Below are 23,767 nucleotides of genomic sequence, written 5' to 3' on the forward strand. Positions count from 1 at the left end.
TTACGGGAACAGAGTTTTACTGGAAGATGGTAAGGCTCTTTCTTACACAAAAAAAGGTACTGTCCAAAAGATAGCTACTATTACTTAAATCTGAGTGCTCTTTAGAACTGTGGTATTTCATTAATTTATAACTACATGGGCATTCAAAAGTTAAGTTCAAATCAAAATACTAAACTAGAGAAGTCCTGGATGCCAGCAGTCACCTCGAGTGACAGCACTGCACCAGCCCTCAGCACGCTACAGTCAAGTGGTCATCTGGTTTTAAGTACTACTGACTTATCCTGAACTATGTGCTGGTCTGTCAGCTGTCCCCTTGTGTTGAATTTCAAAAGGCATCCGGCATCCTGGGCTTTGTGAAACCGCAGTAAAAACGTTGATAGCTGTTGGAATAACAGAACAAGGCATTAAGTACTGATGCTTTTATTTAAATCACTCCTGACACTCTGTTATTGATTTAAAATTGGATAGAATGTCTCTGTTATGTTTTGCAAAGTAATATGTTAATTCAGAATTTTAAAACTAGTAAATTAATTGTGTGAAATGAGGTTATTTCAGGGGATGAGTGGTATCTGTGCACACAAGCAGATCAGCTGTTTAGCACTTAAGATTTGAGCAAATATGCAGTAAAACTCTGTGTGAGAATCTGTCGTATCTTGGCAGTGCCAAACATGGTAAGCTGATGTATTTTTAATACTTCTTAAACATTGAAAAATACTATTCTTTCAGACAAATACTCTGTATACCCCTGAAGCTGGAGGAAGTTGTAGTTGTTTAAAACAGACTGGAAACAATGTAGTCCGTATGAAGACCATCTATCAGCCCAGCTCCGTTGTTATGAACAAACCAGCAAGGAATATCAACGCCCTGATTAGGATCTCTTCTGAAATCCTTCTGCCAGCCCCTGAAAGGGAAAGTACAGTCATGGGAGTATCGAAGCAGAAACCGCACTTTGACAAGGTAATGTCTCCTAAGCCTTTGTTAAGGACTTAATTATTTTTTACCTTGTTACAGTCAGTTCATTGTTTTTAACAATCATTGTGGCATCTGGTTTCTTGGGATCAGACCCAGGATGAATTTCAAGTATAGTGAAGTCAATGGGGTGGAAAAACTGTCCTAAAAATAGAAGCCAAAATTACCATTTCAGGCATGTTGCACACATTAAAACAGAAACAAACCGAACAGAAACCCCAGAATTTCCACATTGCCATGCTGTTTTTCATGACCCCTCAGGATTTTGAACGGATAAGCAAACATCAAGTTTTGTATAAGGCTGAACTTGTGCCTATGGTACTATTTTCTTTTTATAAACCAGAATTCTATGCATATCATCTGGACATAAGTCCCAGCTTCTGAGTGCACAGTAAAATTATCCTTTTCTAGATATCCTTCAAGATATCCTCACTTTGTGTCTTGTCTGTTCAGTTGTATTTATTATATACTCTCCAAGTCTTCAGCATTTTTTTTTATCAAATAATGCATGTCTTGATTTCTGAAGTTTTTGGATGTGCTCAGGACAAGGCCGACGTCTAAGGAATTTTCACACTCCTGGCAGGATTAGCTTTTGCACACTGTTGCCCTGTCTGGGCTGGTGCAGGATGCTACTGGTGCTTTGAGTGCTATAACGAGCACAGATTTTAGATTACTTAGTGAAATACAGAGGCAAAGCCAAAGATGGTGAAAATAGTGATGAGATGTGTAAGTCAGTGAACTGTAACATGGTGTACCCACATCTCACGTGGGCTTTTGCAATTTTCTTGCTGTTTGCAATTCATACCATAGCAGAGTAACTTCTGTGTGAAGTCTGTTAGCCTGGGGAGTCTGGAGCAGAAAAGCATAAATAACATTCCATCCCTATTCTGCTCTTTTTCTGTTTTGTCACATGATTTCCCAAAACGCATGGACCTACCGTGTACTACCGCTGATACCTTGGCTCACTCTCCTCAGGCCTCAAAGTGCATACTGAGACTGAGAAGAATAAGTTTGCAGCAGTTCATTATTGTCAATAAGTATTGTCAATAAGTAAACTTATTGACCCAAAATGAATGTTTGCTGCCCTCACCTGATTTTGTAAGTGAAAATTGGAAGGCAAGGGAAAATGGCTGCTATCTGTGTATTTTCCAACAGAGATTGCACACCACCAAACCCACTACACTGGCAGAAGGCAGGATTCAATGGAGTCAAAATTTTGATTCCTGAATTACTAACTTCATCTTCTATTAGAATAAAGAATGTTAGCTAACATGAGGAAAATCTTAGACGATACAAGGGATTCTGTGATTTTAATATATGCTAGTAAATCAAGATATACCTTACAACTTCTTAGAAGGATGCACTAACTGAAGTTTGGCAAATTTTGATCAAGCAAACAAATGTATTTTCTCAGAGCACTTGTACTTAGGAGAAACATGATAAGATGAAAGGAGAGATCAAACCATCCAAGACACTGGAGGAATAGTGTAGCAAGAAAAAAAATTCTGTAGGTGGGATTTAGTAAGATAAAGAGGTTTAAAGACACCAGTGAGGACAATGGATGCCAGTGATTGCAGCAGCAGCAGAGGAATTTAAGAAAAGATAACACATAAAGTCTGAGCCCGGAATATTTTGTCAGGAATCTTAAGACAGCCAATCAATATCATCTCAGTTTCCTCCGCTATCTCAGTTCAGACAGGCTAAGTACAAGATTGTGTCTACAAATTATGTAGCCTCATAAGGAAAGACAAGCATGAAGACACTAAATGAAGTCATACCTAGTAACCCATGGGTCTGTTCAGACAGCTTATCACTTTCCAATGTATACAGTCCCAGGAAATCTTGGTGGAGAGGATGTTTCTTCCATACTTGGTGCAAAACAATAACAAATGAGGCACCGCTGCCCATTGAGAGCACCAGATTTTTTTTTCTGTTAATTACCAAAGTTAAACTGAGGAGAAAAGAAAAACTTGGCTTAGGGCATTATGCTTCCCAGAATTAACAGCAATGAGAAGGAATTTGAGAAGAAACATGTCCAACAAACAAACATGGCTTTATAAATTTTTCAGTGTTTTTTAAAATAGAGGTTTTGCTGCCTTGTTTGGTCCATGTGAATCTGTGTGTGTTCACAGAGAGTCCAAGACTCATACTAAATTACCCTGTAAAAGGCTACCTAGCCTTTACACTTCTCAGCAAGACTCGTCCTCTAACAGTGCAATTAATCACAGATAGGTTAGTGATACGCAGATACAGCACCTCATGTTCAGTAATAAAAATGTTATTGATAAAACCATCACTTCCTTGCCTGGATGCTACCCAACACCTTTTCCTTCTGTTTTTCAGAAAAGACAGCTCCTGAACTGTCTAGGTTAGGGCTAGGATAAAGAAGATTTGCTTCTGATTGTGTTAGTGATATCACCAATGTGGCTCTCACAATAAAACAATAAGCATGTTGCATGAATAATAGTTTTGCTCTGGTGCTCTTTCTGTTGCAGTGTCACGCTTTGAGAAGGCAGTAATTTTGTTCTAGATATACAATGAAAATGTAAATGAGGAGGAGGAAAGGCTCCCCATTCCTTTTCTAAACTTCCTTTTGCACAGGTATAAATGATTCTGTAACAGATAAATCTCATGAAAAATATACCTGCTGGCAGGGCAAAATGTGCCTATTCTGTAAAGATCACAATTTCCATTTCTCAAAATGGAGATTGTTTACAACACACTGTTATGTCTTTTAATGATTTCACACTGTGTCTACAGTTACTCTTTAACTATTTGCAAGACACTGTTGCATTAAGCACAATACCAAATCTAGTTTTACCTTAGTCATAGTAATAGAAAATCAGGGAAAATTCTTCACTTACTTATTCCAAGCAGAGGAATTTATGAATAATCATTCAGCAGTTAGACAACAAAGCAGAAAACAGAATCCGGCAGGACTTGAATCAGTTTCTTTTGTATATTCAGACAACAAATCTTAAAAGTATATTACTGATCAACACTAAAAAAAGCGTAGAAAGTAATACAGGGGCCTGATACTTTTTTTGTAAGCCTTACCCTTCTTGTTGCAAGGTGACTGAGTCCAGCCAGGTGAAACCTGTTTTTTCATTGCCATTCTGAATTGTGATCTTCTCAGGAGTTACTGTCAGTTTTAAATCCAGGTGCTTATTTGCAATGCCAAGTTTTCCAAAATACGTATTTTGGATCTTTGCATCACTGTTTACTCTCTTATCACCAATGAGTTCTCCATTGATTGTGATGCCTAATACAAAAAGGAAACATCAAGTCTTGTTTTATAGATAGGACCTGATCAACTGATGTCAAGGAGTGCCATGGAAATATAACAACAACCCAAGGAAGAAAATACGAGTTGAAAAATAGATCAGAATTACTTGTGCATGTTTGTGCCAAAGTAGAATAAAGCTCTGGGTGCTGTTCTGTGGATTTCCACCAAGACAACAATCACTTTATTGAGAAAAGTTTAATATTTCCTAGAGCACAAAGAGTCCGTGATGGGCACCAATAGCCTGGGTGACATCGGTCTCTCTTTACCAGGTATTCCATAAAATGGCAACCTAAGGATTATTTTATTGCTTGTACTGCTACTCACTGGGACAAATAATGTCTCTCAACTCTCACAGCGGTTTTCGAACAAAGTTTGAAAGTTCATTTTGCTCCAAGAAGTGAAGACACAGCCATACCCTATCACAGCTCCAGGAACTCCTACTAACTTTGCTGGGAAAAAGCTTACACAGTATAAAAGAGAGAAATAGCCTTTAGACATAAGACATTTTGTTATAAGTATCCTGATTTACTGTATTTAAAAACTCACCTGTAACTGGGTCATTTATTAAATTTAACACAGCACCTGGGTTTTCATTGATATTGAAACAAATGGCATCTTCTTTTTGTGGCACTGATATAATGAAGTGTGGATCTCCATCAACTGTAAAGGCAAATTGCTGGTATTTGTATAGTGATACACAGGGACAAAGTTCCGCATGAACATTTAACGTTGTGGCAATGGAACTGCTGATGCTGGGGACCTGCAGGAACAGGTCCCTGCACAAGCTGTATGCCCAGCTTAGTCCAGCCTATCCTCCAAAGGAGTGGTGGGGTCCCAAGGAAGCTGCTACCATCTCCTCAAAGTGAACTACGTCCTTTCTCCCTTCATCTTTCCCAGATATGTGGTATATATCCTGTGCCTCTTGATCACTGCAAAATCTGGCACGTGGATTGTAGGTTCAGGGTGGCCACTTCTAAGTGCTTATCTCTGGGGGCCATGGAAGTCCTACTGAGGGGAGGAAGTGCATCTGAACAGAGAACAGGCACTTGCCAACACAAAGCCTAGCAATGGTAAGGAGGACTAAGAAATCTCAATGACTTGATCTTTAAAAAACTTTTAGATATATTTGAAGTAAATTAAAATACTAGCCCCTTGGAAATAAAGAATGGCTGGTTTTGTGGAAGGGAATTATCTACACGACTCATAAGAATTGTGCAATTTAGTCTTAAATACCTTCTTCTGTTCTCCTTCTAAGCAGACACTGCTCAAACTACTCACCACTAGTATACCATGTGGGGGGTGCCGTATATAGGTGAGATAGTTGTGGAGCTGCAGAGAATGGAGAAAAAAAAATTGTTAGAAAAACTCACATCAAAATGGAATATTTACACACTATCTGCACAGTACCTGTAAGATGTCAGGAAGATAATATGCTAGGTAAATTGCTAATTCCATCCTAGTTTTTAAAGCATATAATCCATGGAATGACAGTTTGTGCCCCTTTTGAATCAAGCAAAGCTTCAGGATTGAGACAGATTTCACTTGTAGTCTAAATTGCTTTGAGGGTTTCCACAAGGCCCAAGTAATGTATCTGCAGGACACAAATGTCTCAGACTTAAGGATTAAGCTGTCTATCACCAAGGTAATGCAACATCATCCATTGAAAACTTTTGACGTTTTGACATTTGTTTTTTTTCCAGAATAAATTTAAGTATTTTCAATGAAGACTTGACAGTGACAGTGAGAGATGTTGGGGGACTGAGATTACTCTTCAGAGCAAAAACTTAAATCTAACTCTCCCATTTCCAGGACTGTCCAACCAGCAATCTGAAGGGTCAGTTGCTCTCTCTCTCTCTTGAATAAAAGTTTATTTTTGTATAAGTAACTGAACATATTCATTTAGCCAGAGATGCTGACATCATAGTCTCTTGCTTTATATAATTCCAAAGGAGACGCAAATTCAAGTCCATCCTCTGATCTTGGGAAATGTCTTTCAGGAAAAAATGGTGGTTTGATGAACTGGCATTTACTCCTTAAAAGCTATTTAGCTGAAACTTGTTCATCTGGTACTGTTCAACCTTTAAGTGTGCTTTTAGCAGTGAGCAACGTTTTAGCAGTGAGCAGAATCTGGTAGTATTTGTTAAAATACAATTGTAAACCCAGAAAAGGCAGTTTCTATCTCTCGGTAATTTCAGTTGTCTGAATCAATTTCCTTTGAGAGATGCTGCTTCATTCAGAAACTTAAACTAATGACTTACCCAGCACAGCAGGTCCGATGGCCTGTGCTGTGAATGAAACAAAATGTTTTAGAGGCTAGAAAGAAAAAAAACCAATCTCTCCCACTTCCTTCCTTCCACCAAAACCAACTCCAAAATCTTGTAATTAGGTATAAATTTCTAAATATTTAAAAAAGAAAAACTTAGTCAAAGCAGTTTATTTAGTACTGCAACAAAGCAAATGTCATGAACAGGCAGAAAGCACACCCTGCTTTTCAGCAAAAATGTTACTTCTCCAAAGGCATGGGGTTTGCTCTGTAAGGGACCGGGACAACCTGCTCTTCTCTGATTCCTCTGTGCCATCTTGTCTAAACTGTACTGCTGGGAAGTCAGTAAGATTTACCCACCTGCTTCCACATTTTTCTAGTCTTCTACTCTTTTGACATCTGAAGCTATGGAGGGGTGGCTGAAGACAGGGCTTTGTGATGAAGAAGTAGCAATGACAGCATCAATGAAGACATCCCTGTATGACAGACTGCTACACACAGGTAGTCAACAGTGCTAGCCCTGGAAAGCAACTCAGTTGTACTGGGCCTGAATTTTGTGATGGTGGGATGCCGCAATTATAAAGAGATAGGAGGAACCACACTGAAAATGGTATTTACAAACTTTTCCAGCTGAAAAGTTTTAAATCTATTTATAACACAGTCTTGATTTATTCACCAAGAATTTTATGAAAATATTGCATCCTAGATCAAGTAAGTGATGCAGGAAATCCAATTCTAGTGGTGAAAACTATTAAGTAAATTTAATAAGAAATGTACATACCTTCAGCTGTTACCACGGGCAGGTAAGAAATAAAAGGAAGAAAAAGATAAATTTACAGTTTCAGTTGTACGATTAAACAGAAAGGATTCTGACCCTGTTAAACATATTCTGAGAAAAAAAAATTAAAACTGTTCGACAGTTCAACCAGGTATCTTCAGTATTTTACAATTTCATTTCTTCCCAATGATACCACTCAGTATTTGTGGATCAAACAGAAACACACTGAAAGTAAAAAGCTGTTATGCAGGGCAGCAAAACTGCAATTAATTATGCATATGACAGGAGCACTATTAGTAATTGCTTTATTGTTATGCCATTTCCACATCGCAAAATGTTCCTTATTGGTTTTACTCTTTTGCAGTTTTCAAGGCATTTGCACCATTCTATTAATAGTGACTGGATGATTCAGTAATCCTGTTTGTGAATCTAGACTCTAGGGTGTGTAAAAATTATCTTCTTTTCTTATACAGCAGCAGTGTTTTGAGTATTTTCTCCTATTACTGCTCTATACTTTCTATATCCAAAGAGGATTTACTTGGAAGGAGGTTCAGAAAAGGGCCTTTGTACCACAAGCACCTGGAAGGGCAAGGCAAAGAGCTGAAGATCACTCTGAGTGGATGCCACTTCTGTCAGCTGTTTGGGTAAGTTTTTCCACCTTATGGAATCCAAATGTAAACTTTAAAGTTGTTATGCTGTGTAGTGACTTGAATGTTAAATTAAACATGAAGTGTTTTTATGTCAGTATCCTATTATGATAGTTATGAAAAATAATGCAAAAATGTTATCAGCAGAATGCCTGAAGAATTATTCAGAATTGACAGGCACTTAGCAATTAATTGGTTTCAGGATTTACGCCAGCTGAAAGAAAGAAAGAAAGAAAACCCCACTAACCTCCAGAAAGCATCTCTGTTATGCTAAAATGCCTTAACTTGTGTCAGATTCAGGAGATGAGAAGGTTTTTCATCTAGAAGCCAGCAGAGAGCCCACATAGAGCCTGGGAGGCACTTTTTAGGGGCACTAAGCAAAAGTTTGGGGAAAAAATAATGGATGCTAATAGAAGAGATTGAAAAGCCTCCCAAGAGGTTTGTCAGACCTGTTGAATGAGGGAGAGATGGCCTGAACAACACATATAGATGAGGATATGGTGGCTGTGGGGTGTACTGAGTGGCTAGCATTTGCCTTACTTTGCTAAAGAGAAATAGAGTCATTTTGTTTCACATAGGTTAAACAAAGAGGCTGAACTGTAAGAAAGCACAGTGTTTTACTGAGCAAGGAGTTAATAATTAGCCAAAGTATCGGAGGAGTTGAGAACAAATTGTGCACTTTCAATGTAATTGCTTCTCTTTCTGCACTATATATGAATACTGTGTTTTACAGATATAATCTCCATCTTTTTACAACCTGATATATCCTGCACAAGGAAGAAGTCATCCAAATTTTCCTCTTTCGTGTAGAAAGATGTTACTACAGCTACCTCTAAGCTGCAATATGTAAGAGAAAGTGATGTGAACTAAACTGAATACAGCTGTATTATTAGATTAGAAATGCTTCTTGGTTTTCGAGGTTTTTTTATGTAATATTTTATATATTTAGCTTAAAATACACTTATTTTGAATTGATAGTATTTTGCCTGTATGATCTAGTAATGAAGGATGGTTTGATGGAAATGAGCTTTACAATGAAAAGTAATTTTGCATAAGCCATACACATGCAAGGCTTGGAAAGTAGATTTTTCAGATATACATTTAAAACTCTGCCCACATGAAAGCCTTTCTTTAGGGGAACATCAAAGGAACGCCTGGCTTCTCAAATAAAGTAAAATTGTGAAAATGTCTATACCTTCAATGGGTTTATCGGCAATCCCATCTTGATTGTTATAGTCTTCTGGCTTTGTTACCACCATGGATGTCAGTGGCGTTACAAACTTGTATTTTAGTGAGAGATCCAGGGCTTCGGCTGTAAGGTTCTCCTTTTCTTCTCCTGTGGCTGCAATGCTGAATACAGGTAGAGACTCCTAGCATCAATGATTGCTAAATTACTCACTGAACTCTGGATTAAATATTTTTCTTTAAAATGAAGGCATTTCTCTGCAGCTAATTTATCAATAAGGAATATTTGTTACAGTCTAAGAGCTATCCAAGAAAAAGGTAAAACTGTGCCTTGTATTTGTAATAATTTAAAATGGTTTAATTTGCAACCTGAAACAGGAATGCTGAGGCTGGGGAGGAGAATGGGTCCAGGGATTTTCCTTCCTGTTTTTCACGCTTTTCCATCAGCACCTCAATGTGATGTGAATTTCAGCGTCACATCCTAGAAGCTGCACCAGTCAGATGGCTTAACGGGTTCATAGCTAAAATAGATATAATTACCGTTTTTCCAGGAGTTGTTCGATAGTGAGATAAGCCCAGAGCCTTTCAATGTAATCTCCAAATATGTATTTCTGTTCTTGGAAAGCTTGAGCTGTTTGTTCGGCGTCTTGTTGTGTAGTATATGACAGGGCGTCATTAGCCTGTTAGGAATAAGGAAACTTCTCTGTATCAGAAGCAGCCAGAGACTTCCAGAACCTCCCCAAACCAAGACCTTCACATCTGAAAATCTTATTAAATTGAAAAGCAGTCTGGTCCTACACAGCACTTGCCCAGGAAATTGTCAGTGTTGTATCAGGATCTTTGTTCCATTGCTTCTGTGAAGGTTAGTAGTGTACGCTATAGGACATAATGCAGTTTCCAAATTCACATGGCATTTTTGTTCATTAGAATTTGGCTACTCAGGATTTAAAGAACTTTGATTATGATGCCAATTTCATATAGGAACATGTTCAAGCAGATATGCTGGCTAACTTACTAATAATACATTATTTGTATTTGAAATATACCTAATTTCATATAACGTATTGAATACACCACAGTGCATGGGGCATATATGCAGTTCACAGTATTTATGATAACATGATCTATAATATGTTTGTGTTGTGTTTCTTGAATATCAGGGGCAAATATTTTTACAGAATCCAGATCTGGAGAGGTATTTAGATCACTTGGTTTGTACTAGAAGTAGACTTCTATTTTAAGAGGAAGGCATTTCAAATATTCAGCTGGTTTATCCATCAGTTTTCTTCACCCAATGAAGACTAGCGTCTGTGAACATTTGGCTCCTGAAAGAACCAGGTAGGGTATTCAGAGACTAAATTAAAAAAAAAAAAATAAATCTGTTAGCAAAGCTAATCCAGTCACGCTGCACTAAGTTGTTCCAGGCTGACTCCAGTACACCTGACAGAGTTAGGCAAGTAACTTGCAGTTTTAAAAGCAATGACTTTGGCACATTTAGTTTCTCACATATGCAGTAACACATCCTGTTACTGAGGTAAATACCAGTAAATATTTTAGGTATTGCCAGCTTTGAACATTTAGACATTTTGCATAGCAAGGAAATACCTTACTTAAGTTAAAGAAATCCATACTTACACCTTCACCTCTCACATCTACAGTCAAACTGTTTTGGTTGTTGTCTATAAAGCGCCCAGCCACCACAATCTCAGACCCACCATAGAAATGCTTAAAACTGTTTTTAGTTAGGTCTGATATTTCATTTTCTGGGTAGTTTAACTCCACATCCACGAGCATGGGATTCGACACCTCATCATAAAACCCCTACAGGATTAAAAAAAAAAAAAAAAAGGAAAACGTTTAACTATCATTGTTTCTTTACACAGAAACATCCTGCTATTTCAACAATGAAAACTAAAAGTGTATTTTAGAAGAAATATTTAAATAGTCAATTAAATCTCAGAGTACAAGGCCTAAAAAGCTACAAATAATGGAAATGAGAAAGGACACACAAACTCTTCAGTCTCACTAAGAGAAGAAAAATATCTGAGACCAACATGATGTGGATGATGAGCTCCATCAAGAGGAAATCACCATCCTTAATCAACTTAATCAAGAGGGATCCCAAGCTTCCCCCCCATTTGATAGAAATAAGTTTCTAGATCTATTCCCTGCAGAGACTGAAATGACGACATAAACCAAAGGAGACTAGGTGTTTGATTTTGGCAGAGCTTGCAATGAAATCCAGTATCTAAATTCTTCGGTTAATTTTTCAAATGGCTGCTATTGGCATGTGAGAAGTAATAAAGGTCAACTCTGTACTGCCTATACCTGTTCTCATGCCTTATACGACTATAAAATACTTCAGAAGTATGGTAAGATACACCTGCTTGCAGTAAGTTCCTAAAGAGAGAAAGAATATCTAGAGCCTTTATGCTCTGTTATCCTTCTCTTCCCTTGACGTGACATTAACTACGTAATCTGTGAGGTATGGAAGACATCATGACTGCAGCAATTTTGCTACACACCAAAGTGTCCTTCAGAACCATGACTTGTGTCACCCTATGCCAAGTTTTGAACCCACTTCCGTAGCCCACAGTGCCTCCCTTTTACTGTCCTTCCATTTTCTGCTTATAAAAGGAAGGGGAAAATTAAATGCAACTAATATTCTGATTACAGCAGGCTCTTGAGTATGTCAGTACCAGATTACACTTTGGGATTTTGATTACTTCTAAATAAGAACATCTGTATAGTTATCTGAATTAATGTCTCTCTCATATAATTTAAGTGGTGATTACTGTACCTGAAGCTGTAAAGCTGCATCAGAGTCAGGATAAATCCGACGGGCCAATCCTTTATTCTCCAGCGCCATCTTCTCCAAGAAGTTGTAGTCAACGCCATAGCCAAAACCAAGATCGTATAAGGGATATTTTCCTTCAATGGCTTTTTTTACATGCGCCTGAATGTCCTGAGTATTTGATACACCTGCATCAAACCAGAAAAAAATTGAGTTTTCCTCGTACATAGATAAAATTATCACAAAATGAAATGTGGCTAGTCATGTTTGGATTTCTTAGGAGGCATTATCAAAAACTTGTTTTAGTAGTATGATGCTGGTATAGTAGCATTTAAATCCTCAAAACATCCAGAAGTCAAAGAGGGAGGCCAATTTTAACTGAGCATTTTTTTATTAGTTAATTCACTCTCTTTATTATTCCATCCAACACAAACTTACCTACGTTTGGTTGGCCATCTGTTAACATGATAATTATAGAAGCACTTCTCTTGGGCACAAGGTTTCCTTCATGAGCAGCATTCAGCATATCAATTCCCCTCATTATACCACCATGTAAATTTGTCACTGCAAGGTAGACATAGAAATTTGGTTTCAGCACAGTCAAAATAAAGGCCCATTTTTCACTGGAATCTGATGAGATCTCATCATGGTATGAAGATGAAAGATCTGGGTTTGCAAGTAGGGGGATGTTTAGATAGAAAAGTACCTGGACTTTGGAAACATAAGGAAAAATAGACGTCAAGTTCTGAGTAAATTTCAACTTTAGGAGTGTCACATCAGTAATTAAAAAAAAAAAAAACCAAACCAGCTGTAGCATTGTGTTCACAGACTGAATAATTAACTTACACAACGACCTACTGGCCAATCCAGTAAACTACTTACGGCCTTCAGTGTCAATGCCCCGAACAAACTTCCTTGCTTCATCCAAATTCTTGGGAGTGGCTTTGATTAATGTTTCTTTCCAAGTGTGTACTTCACTACCAAACAGTATAAAATTGAAGAAGTCATCTTCTTTAATGTCATCTAAGATTTTTAGAAGTGCTTCTCTTGTCTATAAGACAAAGAGATTTAAATGTATAGTTAAACATTTAAAGAAATAGGTGCTTACAGATTTTACATTATTGATCTCTCAGCATTTGGGTATTTTTATCTTTTACACACTATGTTATGCAAAAATTCTGAGCTTGTTCTGTCCTTGCCACTCCCTGTGTCTATTTCAGAGTAACTCTAGTGAAGTCAGCCAGTTGCAATTACATCTGGTAAATCTTTCTAGCTAAGAGCAAAATCAGGTCTCATGTCATGGATCGTTGCTTACACTGAGGTAAGATGGTAGGGCAAATGGAAAGTGATGGGAAATGGGTAGCTATAGGTTGGTGGAGAAGCTTGTACACAAGTGAGTGTGGATATTTTGATGCAGCATCAAAACCTGAAAATGTTGAGCATTAGCTTAGAATGAGGAGTCCTAACTATGAAAAGAGCTGCCGCTTCTCAGAGGAGACAGAATGAACAACATAGATAATGCACATAATACTGTATACACATTTTAATTCTGGAACTGTCCAGTACATGTGACACACTACAGTAACGCTTCAAATTAGTGCTTATGGTACTGGGCATTAGAGAGGTCACAGCATAAACCCACTTGGTATTGCTTAAGCAGCACATATGCACTATAAGCCACCATGTCCTTTCCACCACAGCAGAGGCTCTTCCATTGGGACTTTATAGTAATGTAATAACTTACCTGTTCTATTCCTCTTCCAGACATTGAGCCACTAATATCTATTACAAAGACAACATTCTTGGGCAACTTTGGAAGATTTGTTGGTGCAAAGAAGTGTACAAAGTAGCCATTGACAATCTGAAAAATGAAATGTCAAAAAACCCAATAGACTTTTGTATATTACAAAGATAAAATGGATAAAGCAGAAATTACTTTCATTTAGTGTCTAGCCCCTGAGTGGACTAAAGGGCTTCAATGGCCCTGACCAGTCTCACCTCTGTCCGTGGGCCCAGGAGCTTCATTTAAGCGCAAGCCTGGGCCTTTAGTCCCTGCCCAAGCTACACTGTAAGAATACCTGTCTTCAGCTATGTCACAGACATACCTGTTCCTGTCCATGGACTCCACTGATCTGGATCTCAAACTACAGACTGACTTCCCACCTTGACCTTGGGCTGCCTCATCACCACAAACTTGCCTGATGACCTGGACTCTCTGTTGAATTTGACTACCATCTCTGAGTCTGCCTTGCTCAGGTACTGTGGGGAGTGGGCTTGTGGCAGGTGAAGCCTCTGTGCTGTCAGCTGTGTTGTCACACTCAGTTCCCTGTCCTTTAGGGAACAGCTGGCCTTCACTGCTCCCTGACCTTTACTATGCAAGCTAAGCTGTTCAACAGTTCAAAATTTCCAGCTGTCAGATTTACCTGCAAATTATCTGGAGCTGTTCTCTTCACATCATACCTTACAGTAAAATCCCCATCCAAGACAGACTGTGAGCAATTTGCACAGGTTCGCTGCTGATCAAGAGTTGGCTTGAAAGAGATGTGCCCCTGAAAAGAAAAGCCTTTGTTAGATCTGAACCTCAATAGCTGAAGATTCTCTACAAAACACAAAAGTTTGCATTTTTGTAAAAGTAGTATATTTATATTCACAGACATGAGAATAACCTGTTTTATCAGATTAGATATTAGTTTGTATCCATATGTATTTATATATTTATTGATAGGTAACCGATATGTGAAGGCTGCTATCTAGAGCTTTCTTCATATGTTTACTTCCCCTTCTTCCTTGGTTCAGCCCTCCATTCTGAATGACACCTTTGATAAGGCTGTTGGGCAGTCTATGTCTTAGGAATTCTACCACATCTATACATGAGAAAACTACTTGTTACTGACTTCTGTTCTGTAAGAAAGTCTTATTGGTATCCAGGTTTCCAACTACTGCTGTGGGACAAGGCCTGCTAGTTTGGGTCCAGTACCATGCTAACAGCTACATGGCTTCTGAACTGCATGGAGATGGCCTTCAACTTGCTAGCTTGGAATTCAGAGCTCATCTGCACAGACAAGCCTTTACTGCATTTTCTCTATTTTTTTTTTTCTCTCACTTCCATTACTAGCACGGATGTTATTATTTCAGAATTATAACCATAATAAATAAATTATGGAATGCAGTAGTCATTGTACCTTTTTCTCTGAAAAAGTTTTTTTAATGATATTTTGTAGATCGTTGGTGATGAATGTTCCTTCCGCTTCCAGCTCAGTGATACCCTGAGGCTCAAATATATTTACTTCAATCTGAAATATTAATTGAAAATAAGTTGTCATTGATTACCCTGCAATACATCAACTTAGCCATTTACAGGAGGATCAACAGGCAACTACAGATGTGAAAGAAAGATTTTTGTAAAAGCAACAGAAATTTTGTAATTCATAATGGCAGTCCAAATCCACATTTGTGTGGACACACCATCAGCCAAACAGGCCTTTTTATACATAGAAGTTAAAAACAAAGCTAGAAACAAATAAACCTTAATAGAAACATAACTTGTGTGAAAGCTAGTTACTGGAATTTTGAAAAATGTCAATAAATACTCAAGCCCTTCAAAAATATAACCCAGTCATTACCTTTGAGTTGTGCCCAACTTTGACTTATATTTCAGTATGCCTTCTATCATAGTGTGTTTAAAATAATGCTGCATAAACTCTTACAGATGCTGAGTTTTGTAATGATTTTTACACAGCATTTTCTGGGCATACAAAGCAGAAAAAAATTTTGCCTTAGAGCTGGGTTTTACCAAGGCAGATAGGAGTGATAAAAGACAAATTTTGGCACACAAAAGGTGCAGTATTCTAGAATGCAATATATGTATCATAATAATTTAAGATGATGTAGTGTCATGGTGGTGTGAGAAAGGTATAGTTTATGCTATAAAGGCATTTATAAAAGCTCTTAGTCTTCTATTTTACCCCAAAGCATCATAATAGCTTTTTTGTGTTTCCATATATCATTTCTTTTGTAGGCTTAGTAGCTGAGCTAATTTGTCAGGCTTATAAATAAAAACCTGCACTAAAGCAGGGCTTCCCACGTGATTCATTAGAAATACTATCATGGGCCTTCAGCTCACCTGTGAACCCATGGGAATGACCATGGTAATCCACTTTCAACAGGTGTACAGAATTTCATCATCTCTTAAGTTACAGTCCAATCTGATACAGTTTGCCATTTACCTCAAAATTTTTCACAAGCTGCTTTGGTTTTACTTTGATGAGCATCTCATATTTTCCAAACTGTCGCTTCAGCAGTTCCTCATATGTGAGTTCAAAAGTGACTTTACTGGCTGCTTCAATGTTGACTGAGACAGTGAATTTTTCTGTTTTTCTTCCTGAAGCTCTGTATTTAAGTGAGTAAGAAAAAGAATATCTTTATCCTCTTTCACAATATTTATTGTTTGGGTTGGTGGAGTATGGAGTGAAACAAAGACGGGAATTTTGATCTATTGCTAAAATAATACTCAAACTGTAGAATTTATTCAAGTTTCCCAGTGAGCTTAGTCCCAGGAGAACAAGTCATACAAAGTCAGTGAAAGCTGCAGAAACAGTCTTTCCATAAGTGCAGATACTGCTTGTGTAGTCAGAAGTTGTATTTCCTTTTTATAATTTACATTACAATAACTCTAACTTAATGATTGTTCTTTGGCCCTGTAAAAAACACACTTCAGAAATATGCCAGAACAAACTATTTCCAATCTCACAATCTGCTATAGGATGATGGTGTGGAAGCCACATCAGACATCATTCTTACTTGACAAGACCAGCAGTCTGTCCCTTTGAAACAGCCTTCTCATATTGCTTTTTTGCAACTTCTTTTTCCTTTATAGTTCCAGGATAAGTGACACCATCAATTGTCCTGCAGATGAAAAAGTCCTAGTTTAGCTGAATGGTTTGCACCAATACACGAAAAGTTACTACAGGCAATTCTCTGTTTATTGATTGCTTTGCTAAACAGCACTTTCAGGAATCTGATATTGCCGAGATTTCAGCACTTTCACTGCAGCTAGTCTTCTCAGTGAATTTAGCTGAAATGAAGAGCTCTGTGCTCAGTATCTTAAGAGAATCTAAACGAAATTTTACTTTGAAAATTAATTAGATCAAAACTGGGCTGATAGCAACACTACTTACATCTGCCATATTCCTGCACTTCAGCAGCTTGACAATCTCGTCTCATCTAATGGCAAGATGACTCTCTGGATGAGACTCATCTGTCCAAATGTAGCTCTCTACAGCTGAACATTTCATCCTTAGACTCCTTACACCATTAAACAGGCATTTCTCAGAGGGGATTCATCTCATCCCATAATAAAAGTTCTAGCATGCATTAAGAGTAATTGTGCCCTAAAAGCTACTGTTTCTTTTCACTGAAAATAAAACAGGCATAGTGTGATTAGCAGAGATGGACGTGTTTAAACTGAATTAAACCTCATAACGGTGTGAATATTGTGTATTATTGCAACTAAAGGTACAAAGGTAAAGGAATAAATCTATTTCCTGCCTTTCATTCAGATATGATTTTTAAGTGAAGAGATAAATTAAGCTATAACGCCATCAGGGAAATTAAGTAATGGAACTTTTCTGGTTTGATAACACCAGAGTAAGTGGTATTTCTGAAAGGTGAATGGATCTCCAGAGGAGATCCCCCATTCCCTAAGGTCCATGATGATGAATAGAAATCATTGAAAATTAGTCATCTTTTCTATAGATGTATCAATGTTTGCCTTTCTCCAAGTATCTTGTATGTTAAGTTAATAGTACCAGAAAATTACGCAGCAGGCATTTAGAAATCTATCAAATGGCAAAGTAAAAATGAACACTTGTGTTCAGTTTCTCCCAGTTCCATTTGCACAGATTTTTTAGTCTTGTCTAACAGTATTGTAAGGATTACATACATGCTGAAGTTGGTAATGAAGGCTGTCTTAGGGAGTTCAACATCAAAGAAGACTTCTTTGTGCACGTTTCCACGATTGACAGCTCGACTGGTGATGACGTTGTGGGCAAATCGGGAAGTTACTTTACTATCAATTTTCATGCTATAGATTTCTATCCCGTTGACAATCTGCAGATTGAAAAAATGGAAAAAAAAAAAAAAGAGCTAGCTGTTATACTGATGTCTCTGTTAATCAGCCATAACAATATTTTTTTAAAAGAATTCACGGCAGGACATTCTATCACTGCAAAGCAAAACAGGAAAGACCTACTCATAAGAACTGGAGCACAGCTGTGTTTCCTTGGATATTTATCACACTACCATCATGGTGCTATTCCACGAGTTATAACTATAGCCTCTTTAACAAAACACTACCACCACAGCAAAGATAGTGCCATTATAAGAATTGGGATTTTTCTCTACTGAGACTGTGACTTTTGTTTATGGTTAGTCAAAGAGCACAACAACTTACTGCTGCCTCACTGTATTAGTGACTGTAATTAGCAGTTGAGTGGATGACTCCTAGAGCATGGATATAAGTAGTCATCTTGTTTAAAAATAGACCTAAACAATTCCACATGGCTCCTAATTCCATTTTATGTTATTCTCAATTTCCTCAATACTGGGGTTATTCTTCTTTAAACATGGAAATGGGTAGGACAGTATTTATCTTCTTTGAACGCTCAGGCATAAGGGTGCTGGAGACTATATGAAAGCATAGGTAACAACAGATATGACTCCTTAGGCAACTCCACAACAACAAGGTCTGCTTCTTGCAGCAAAACCAGCACTGGAAAGAACCTTGGGGTTTTTATGGTGCACCTGATCTCTGGCTGGTTGATTAAGAAGGTCCCCAAACAATCAAAGCATTTAAGCATTGCTGAATTGGAGTCCAGGTGCCAAGTGGAATCAGCCTCAGAGATGAGGTCTCTTGCCTTCCTTAGAAATAACTACAACATAAAATAAAAGTAAAAATAAAACCAACATAAAATGGATGTCTGTTAGAGATACAGAGGTGACTTCAAACAACTTTGCTATCTATTCAAGTACAACAAGGTTAAAAATCATCTGTTCATTCTCTTTTCTTGTCCAGGAGTTTCCATCAGAGCTTGGAAAGAACTGTCTAGTTAGTCCTACTGCCTAAAACAAGCAACTCTGGGCTAATTCCCTCATCACACACACTCAGAAATATCCATTTGCTCAGACTGGACTCACAGAAACATGTTGTGAACATAGTAAGAATATTCTTGTCACTGTAAATCTCTCCCAGTAGCCCAGACAAAATCAAGCCTTACTCACCAAGTCATTATCAGCATTTCGCTTCTGTAAAGAGAAAAACAGGGAAAAAATCATAACTAAGGTAGGAAACTTGCATTTAGAAATAACTCACTTAGCACCTATGTAGTTGTCTTCTGCTTCCAAGTCAAAGCAAGCTGTCCAGGATAAGGAAAGCTTGAGAAAGGTTCTCATTAGTAAACTGAAGTAAATTTCAGGGAAGAGCAAGATAGACATCTGAGGCAGGTATCATTATTTTGCTTATAGCATTCCCAGTTTTGGTGAATCTTTTGGTTTTCATTTGATGTTAGTGCACCTTAAATACCATGGATTTGAAAGATAAGTTAAACTTTTAATGTTGCTGATTTTGTATTTTGCTCAAGTGGCACAAGAAGTTGATATCCTCTTTCAGTTGAAGGACAATAATGGACCACCTGAGAGATGAGGGGAGAGTGAGAGGAAAAGAGGCTTGAATGCTCAGTGCCATTTATATATGTCGTTGAGACTAAAGAACACACTAAAATCTGCTTAATACGGCTTCCTTGAGTATATGCGATGACATCAAAGTAAAAACAGAGTATCTTGTCCTGAGGGTTACATCTTTTAGTGGGAATTCCTGATTTGGGATCCTGTGGTATATATTTTGTCTTTTCAAACTAATTCTCCTTTGGAAGACAAAAGGGGTTTGTATAAAAGAACAGTTTGCATAAAAGAACAGTCTGCACATTTTTATTCCAGTCACACAGACACCCAAACTATCAGGCAGACCTATCCATACACTTTTTCAGACTTAGTCCTAAGTTTTTCCTGTTTCACCCCAACAGCCTCTTGTTCTAACATGAACAGGTAAGATGGTAATTCAGGAGGCTTACAGAGAGGAGAGGCGGTCACTATGAAAGGCTGGATGAAGGGAAAAAAAAACAAACCAAACTGCTGGAACTTTTTTTTGGGCATATTTTCTCCCAGAGTATGTGCAAATGTCAGAAGCTCTACAAAAATACTACATAGTCTTCTGAAAGAGAGAACAGGCTTCAAACATACTTACTGACTCATGTTAAAATAACAGCTTGCGTAACTCAATTCCCGTAAGCTCGGCTGCAAATACCTTATCTCTTTTGGCTCCAAGAGCCTCATGGGTCACATTTTGTGCAAGCATGTTTACCTGCTCCACCAAATAGAGGGGTAAAGACACAATAAACTATCAAGTCAGATACACATCTCAGGCACATTTAAAGCTTTTGTTACCTTTCACAGTTAGGAGTTTTACAGATTGGAAACTGAGACACAGAGGGTTATTTTTTGTTTATTTTGGAAGTTTTTTTCAAGACATTATTTAAATCTATGGTAATGCAAGGTTTTGGGGGAGAGGCTTCTCAACTTCTGTAAGAGTCTGCCTAAAAAGTCTGTGTACATTTCTCTAGGTTCATCTTTCAAACTGTTATTGCTATACAAGTGATTTCTGTTTGTACGTCTCTCCCATTTCACAAACCTATGTGGGCTTTTTTAACGCCTGTGTAGAGTACACACCAACTCAAACCCTTCCTTTCTGAAACCAAAGTTATCTTCTCTGTATGTATAATGTCATTACAGCTTATCATTTCCCCTTACAGAACATGGACTGAGGTATGGACGCTGGGAAATGAAAAGCTGGAAGTCACTGAAATGTCAGTTTGTTTGGTAAAAACTTTTCCTTAAAGTGGAATTACCAAGCAGTTTAAGAATACAAAAAACTACAAAAATGTGTTCTTTAGTTACAATGGCTACTACCTCCTAAATTAAAAGATACTTTACCTGCATTTAATTTTTACAGAATTGCTGTTGTGCACATTCTTTATCAGAATTATGGGTTCTACAGTAGTTTTGAAAGAGCTCTGGTCTGATTCTGTAAATATTTTTGGGGGTACTCTGCCATTCTCATTGAAAGAGAAAATACAGAAAAATCTCTCAGAAAGGTATTAATCGCTTTGTACTTGGGCTGATCTTCGATGGAGATACTCAAACGCAGCTGGACATTGTCCTGGGCTTCCTGTTCTAGCTGGCCCTGATTTGCACAGGGGAGTGGATTAGGTGACTGTAATTCTGTGATTTTTTTTTTCATTCTTAATGATTCACTTGGATGTAGCTAGAGATCTCATTAACATCAAGGTCATTTTAAGCTATGTGGGCAGAAAGTGATAGTGTCCCATTAAAAAATATGTTATGCAATTCTAGACCAAACTGAGATTTTAATATCCTCTGCCTTGTGTAATTACAGTTACTTGACAAAAATCTTTCTATAGTATTGCCACATATTTGCCAGTTGCACCAATTATTAGTAATTTTTTTCAGCTGTATAACAGTAACAAATTCTGGTTTTGTTTAATACTGTTTTGCTGTGTCAACAGCAAAGAATATAGGTGCAAAAAAATCTAAAGAAATTGGAGAGAAGAGCAGAGGAAAAAAGAAATCTGAACTCCCAAGAAAATAGGGAGGGAAAAGAGGGCTCCCATTACAGTATTTGCTGAAAGAAGCCCCGATTTTACAGCTTGGGAAACTAAAACACAGCATGACTAAAAGATTCAGCAAAGACTGAACAGTTAACTTGAAGTGACCTTTGAAGTGACCTCCGGGAATTCACAGCACTGAATGAGGTATTTGCCTATATCCCTAAGTACTACATGGGAAAAATAAGGCATGAAAACTATTTCCATATCTACAGCAACATTAAAGGTTTCATCATCCCACGTGATGCTAATTGGAGATCACAGAGAAGAGACCATAACGCAGCTAAGCTATGAAAACTAAACTTCCTCGTGAGCTATGTAGGAGTCTCGCTGCTGCCAAAATGAGAGGGCTATAAAAGGAAGGCTGTATCATCGCTACCTGTGCTTTGAATATGTAGTTCTAGGGGTAGTTTTTAATCTAGAAAAAAACCTTCCCACCCTTAGTAGCTGCATGCGTAGGAACAAGGTGTAAAAGTGCACTTAGGGACACTTGATTCGGAATTTTGTTCAATTTTCAGCAAAATTGTGTCTGCCAATGGTGTCTACCTGACTGTGGCTTTAAAAGCAGCTTTGACAGCTTGCAGATCGTCAGCCAAACAGACTTCCAGCCATGATTCATCATGGGGACTAAGACCTTCACACTACATAGCAATCATCTCCTCCATTTCAATCAAATTACATTTGCATAAACTATAGAACAAAACTGGGAGAATCAGCTGAATTTTCTGTAGTGTTCTGCATGTACAGACGGAGCATTGCACAGAGCTTTGGCCGTTTTCCGTTTAGAAAGGCTTTAGCATTCCAAGACACACAGAGAACAACAGGTAGTATGTTAATCAGGAGGGAAAAGCTACATTATATCTGGGCTACATCATGGTTAAATAATAAGAATCCATGTCATCTCCAATTTGCAGCAACAAATCTCAAGCTGATTTTTTAAAAGTTAGATATGTTATTATCCTGATTTTCAAAGAAAAAGTCTTGGCAAAGACCATAACCTAATCAACAGAAATTGACTGTAAATTGCTGTCCTGTTCTGCCCACTAACCTACAATGCTCCAGAACGAGATTTGCCCTCTGTAACTATTCATAGTATGTAACTAATGAGAGAGAGGAAAATGATTGATTGAGGTGAGTAGCTGGCAACTTAACAGAAGAAAATTAGGCAGAACATCAGGAAGCACTGTCTTAGAGATCCAGTCAAAACCAGAATGGCTCCTTTGAGGGACAGAGATACAGTTCATATTATGCTAACATGCACATATTTTGAGAAAATCCTACCGTGTCACTTGGATAGTGGACATATTTATCTGGATGCCATGCTACATCTTTGTTTTCTGCTTCTTGAAGGCATCTTTTCACTGATATTTTGCATTGCTTTACAGGTGCTAAAGTCAGTCCCTTGGCAGCACTGATTGTTTTACATATTTAAATATAAAACCACTAAAACATTTTACCATTATGTAGTGATGACAGGGAAAAACAGAGGAAAGTGACGCTTTTAAAAAGAGAGATATGAGGGCTTCTTCAGAGCTGATTCAAAACTGAGGCTGATTAGAGGTAAACTAGTCTGAGTCCCACGTCTGATCTTGTGTTCACTGGTAACAGAGAACACAAAGCTCCTGGTGGCAGCACCATATGAACTGTCTGATAAATGTTGATAAATGGCAGGAAGTTAATCTATGAAGAATGGGAGCCCCAGACATGGTTGATTACTTACCTTGATGTTTCTGACATGTGTTACCAAAAAGTCTGATGATGCAAAGGCAGGAATCAGTAATAAAATACAAAACAATAGAAGGTTTTCCATTTTCAAAAAAAGTAAGGTTCCAATCTGAACGATACGCATAAATATACAATGCTTTGTTTACCAAGTGTTAATAAATAACCCAGTGTGAAAAGTGGCATTAAACACTAGGCATTCGGGAAAAATCAAATACTCAATTTTGAATGCGCATAATCTGCAGAATACTGTTATAAAATACTGTTACAGAATTTACAGAATATTTCAGCAACATCTCTTCTATGTAGTATCTCCAAACAGAAATTTGACAGCCATTTCTGTACATGCAACTGCGATTGATCTCTGATCCAGACTCACCTCTTTT

General features: G+C 37.7%; 1 protein-coding gene across 1 annotated transcript; it reads right to left on the minus strand.

Annotated features, from left to right (window-relative positions):
* Positions 1 to 771: 771 nt before the first annotated feature.
* On the minus strand, positions 772 to 23,469 carry LOC137668098 (inter-alpha-trypsin inhibitor heavy chain H3-like). Its single transcript, XM_068409392.1, has 21 exons — positions 23,380 to 23,469; positions 19,201 to 19,224; positions 17,864 to 18,030; positions 16,723 to 16,827; positions 16,149 to 16,311; positions 15,105 to 15,215; positions 14,346 to 14,471; positions 13,667 to 13,783; positions 12,805 to 12,973; positions 12,361 to 12,486; positions 11,929 to 12,110; positions 10,764 to 10,949; positions 9,669 to 9,808; positions 9,139 to 9,293; positions 6,514 to 6,540; positions 5,534 to 5,584; positions 4,802 to 4,915; positions 4,027 to 4,231; positions 2,748 to 2,920; positions 1,002 to 1,113; positions 772 to 901 (listed from the first exon to the last, which is right to left on the minus strand). The coding sequence occupies exons 1-21, from the start codon at positions 23,467 to 23,469 to the stop codon at positions 772 to 774; spliced, it is 2,673 nt and encodes an 890-aa protein (XP_068265493.1).
* Positions 23,470 to 23,767: the final 298 nt, after the last annotated feature.

The sequence above is a fragment of the Nyctibius grandis genome, chromosome 10 (genome assembly GCF_013368605.1).
Source record: "Nyctibius grandis isolate bNycGra1 chromosome 10, bNycGra1.pri, whole genome shotgun sequence".
Lineage (NCBI taxonomy): Eukaryota > Metazoa > Chordata > Aves > Nyctibiiformes > Nyctibiidae > Nyctibius > Nyctibius grandis.

Coding starts and splice junctions, on each gene's coding strand:
- LOC137668098 (XM_068409392.1), bottom strand. CDS start 23,469: ATGGAAAACCTTCTATTGTTTTGTATTTTATTACTGATTCCTGCCTTT. Junction 16,312..16,722: donor CAGACTGCTGGTCTTGTCAA/GTAAGAATGATG, acceptor ACTTAAATACAG/AGCTTCAGGAAGAAAAACAG. Junction 1,114..2,747: donor ACAGACCCATGGGTTACTAG/GTATGACTTCAT, acceptor TTCTATTTTTAG/GACAGTTTTTCCACCCCATT.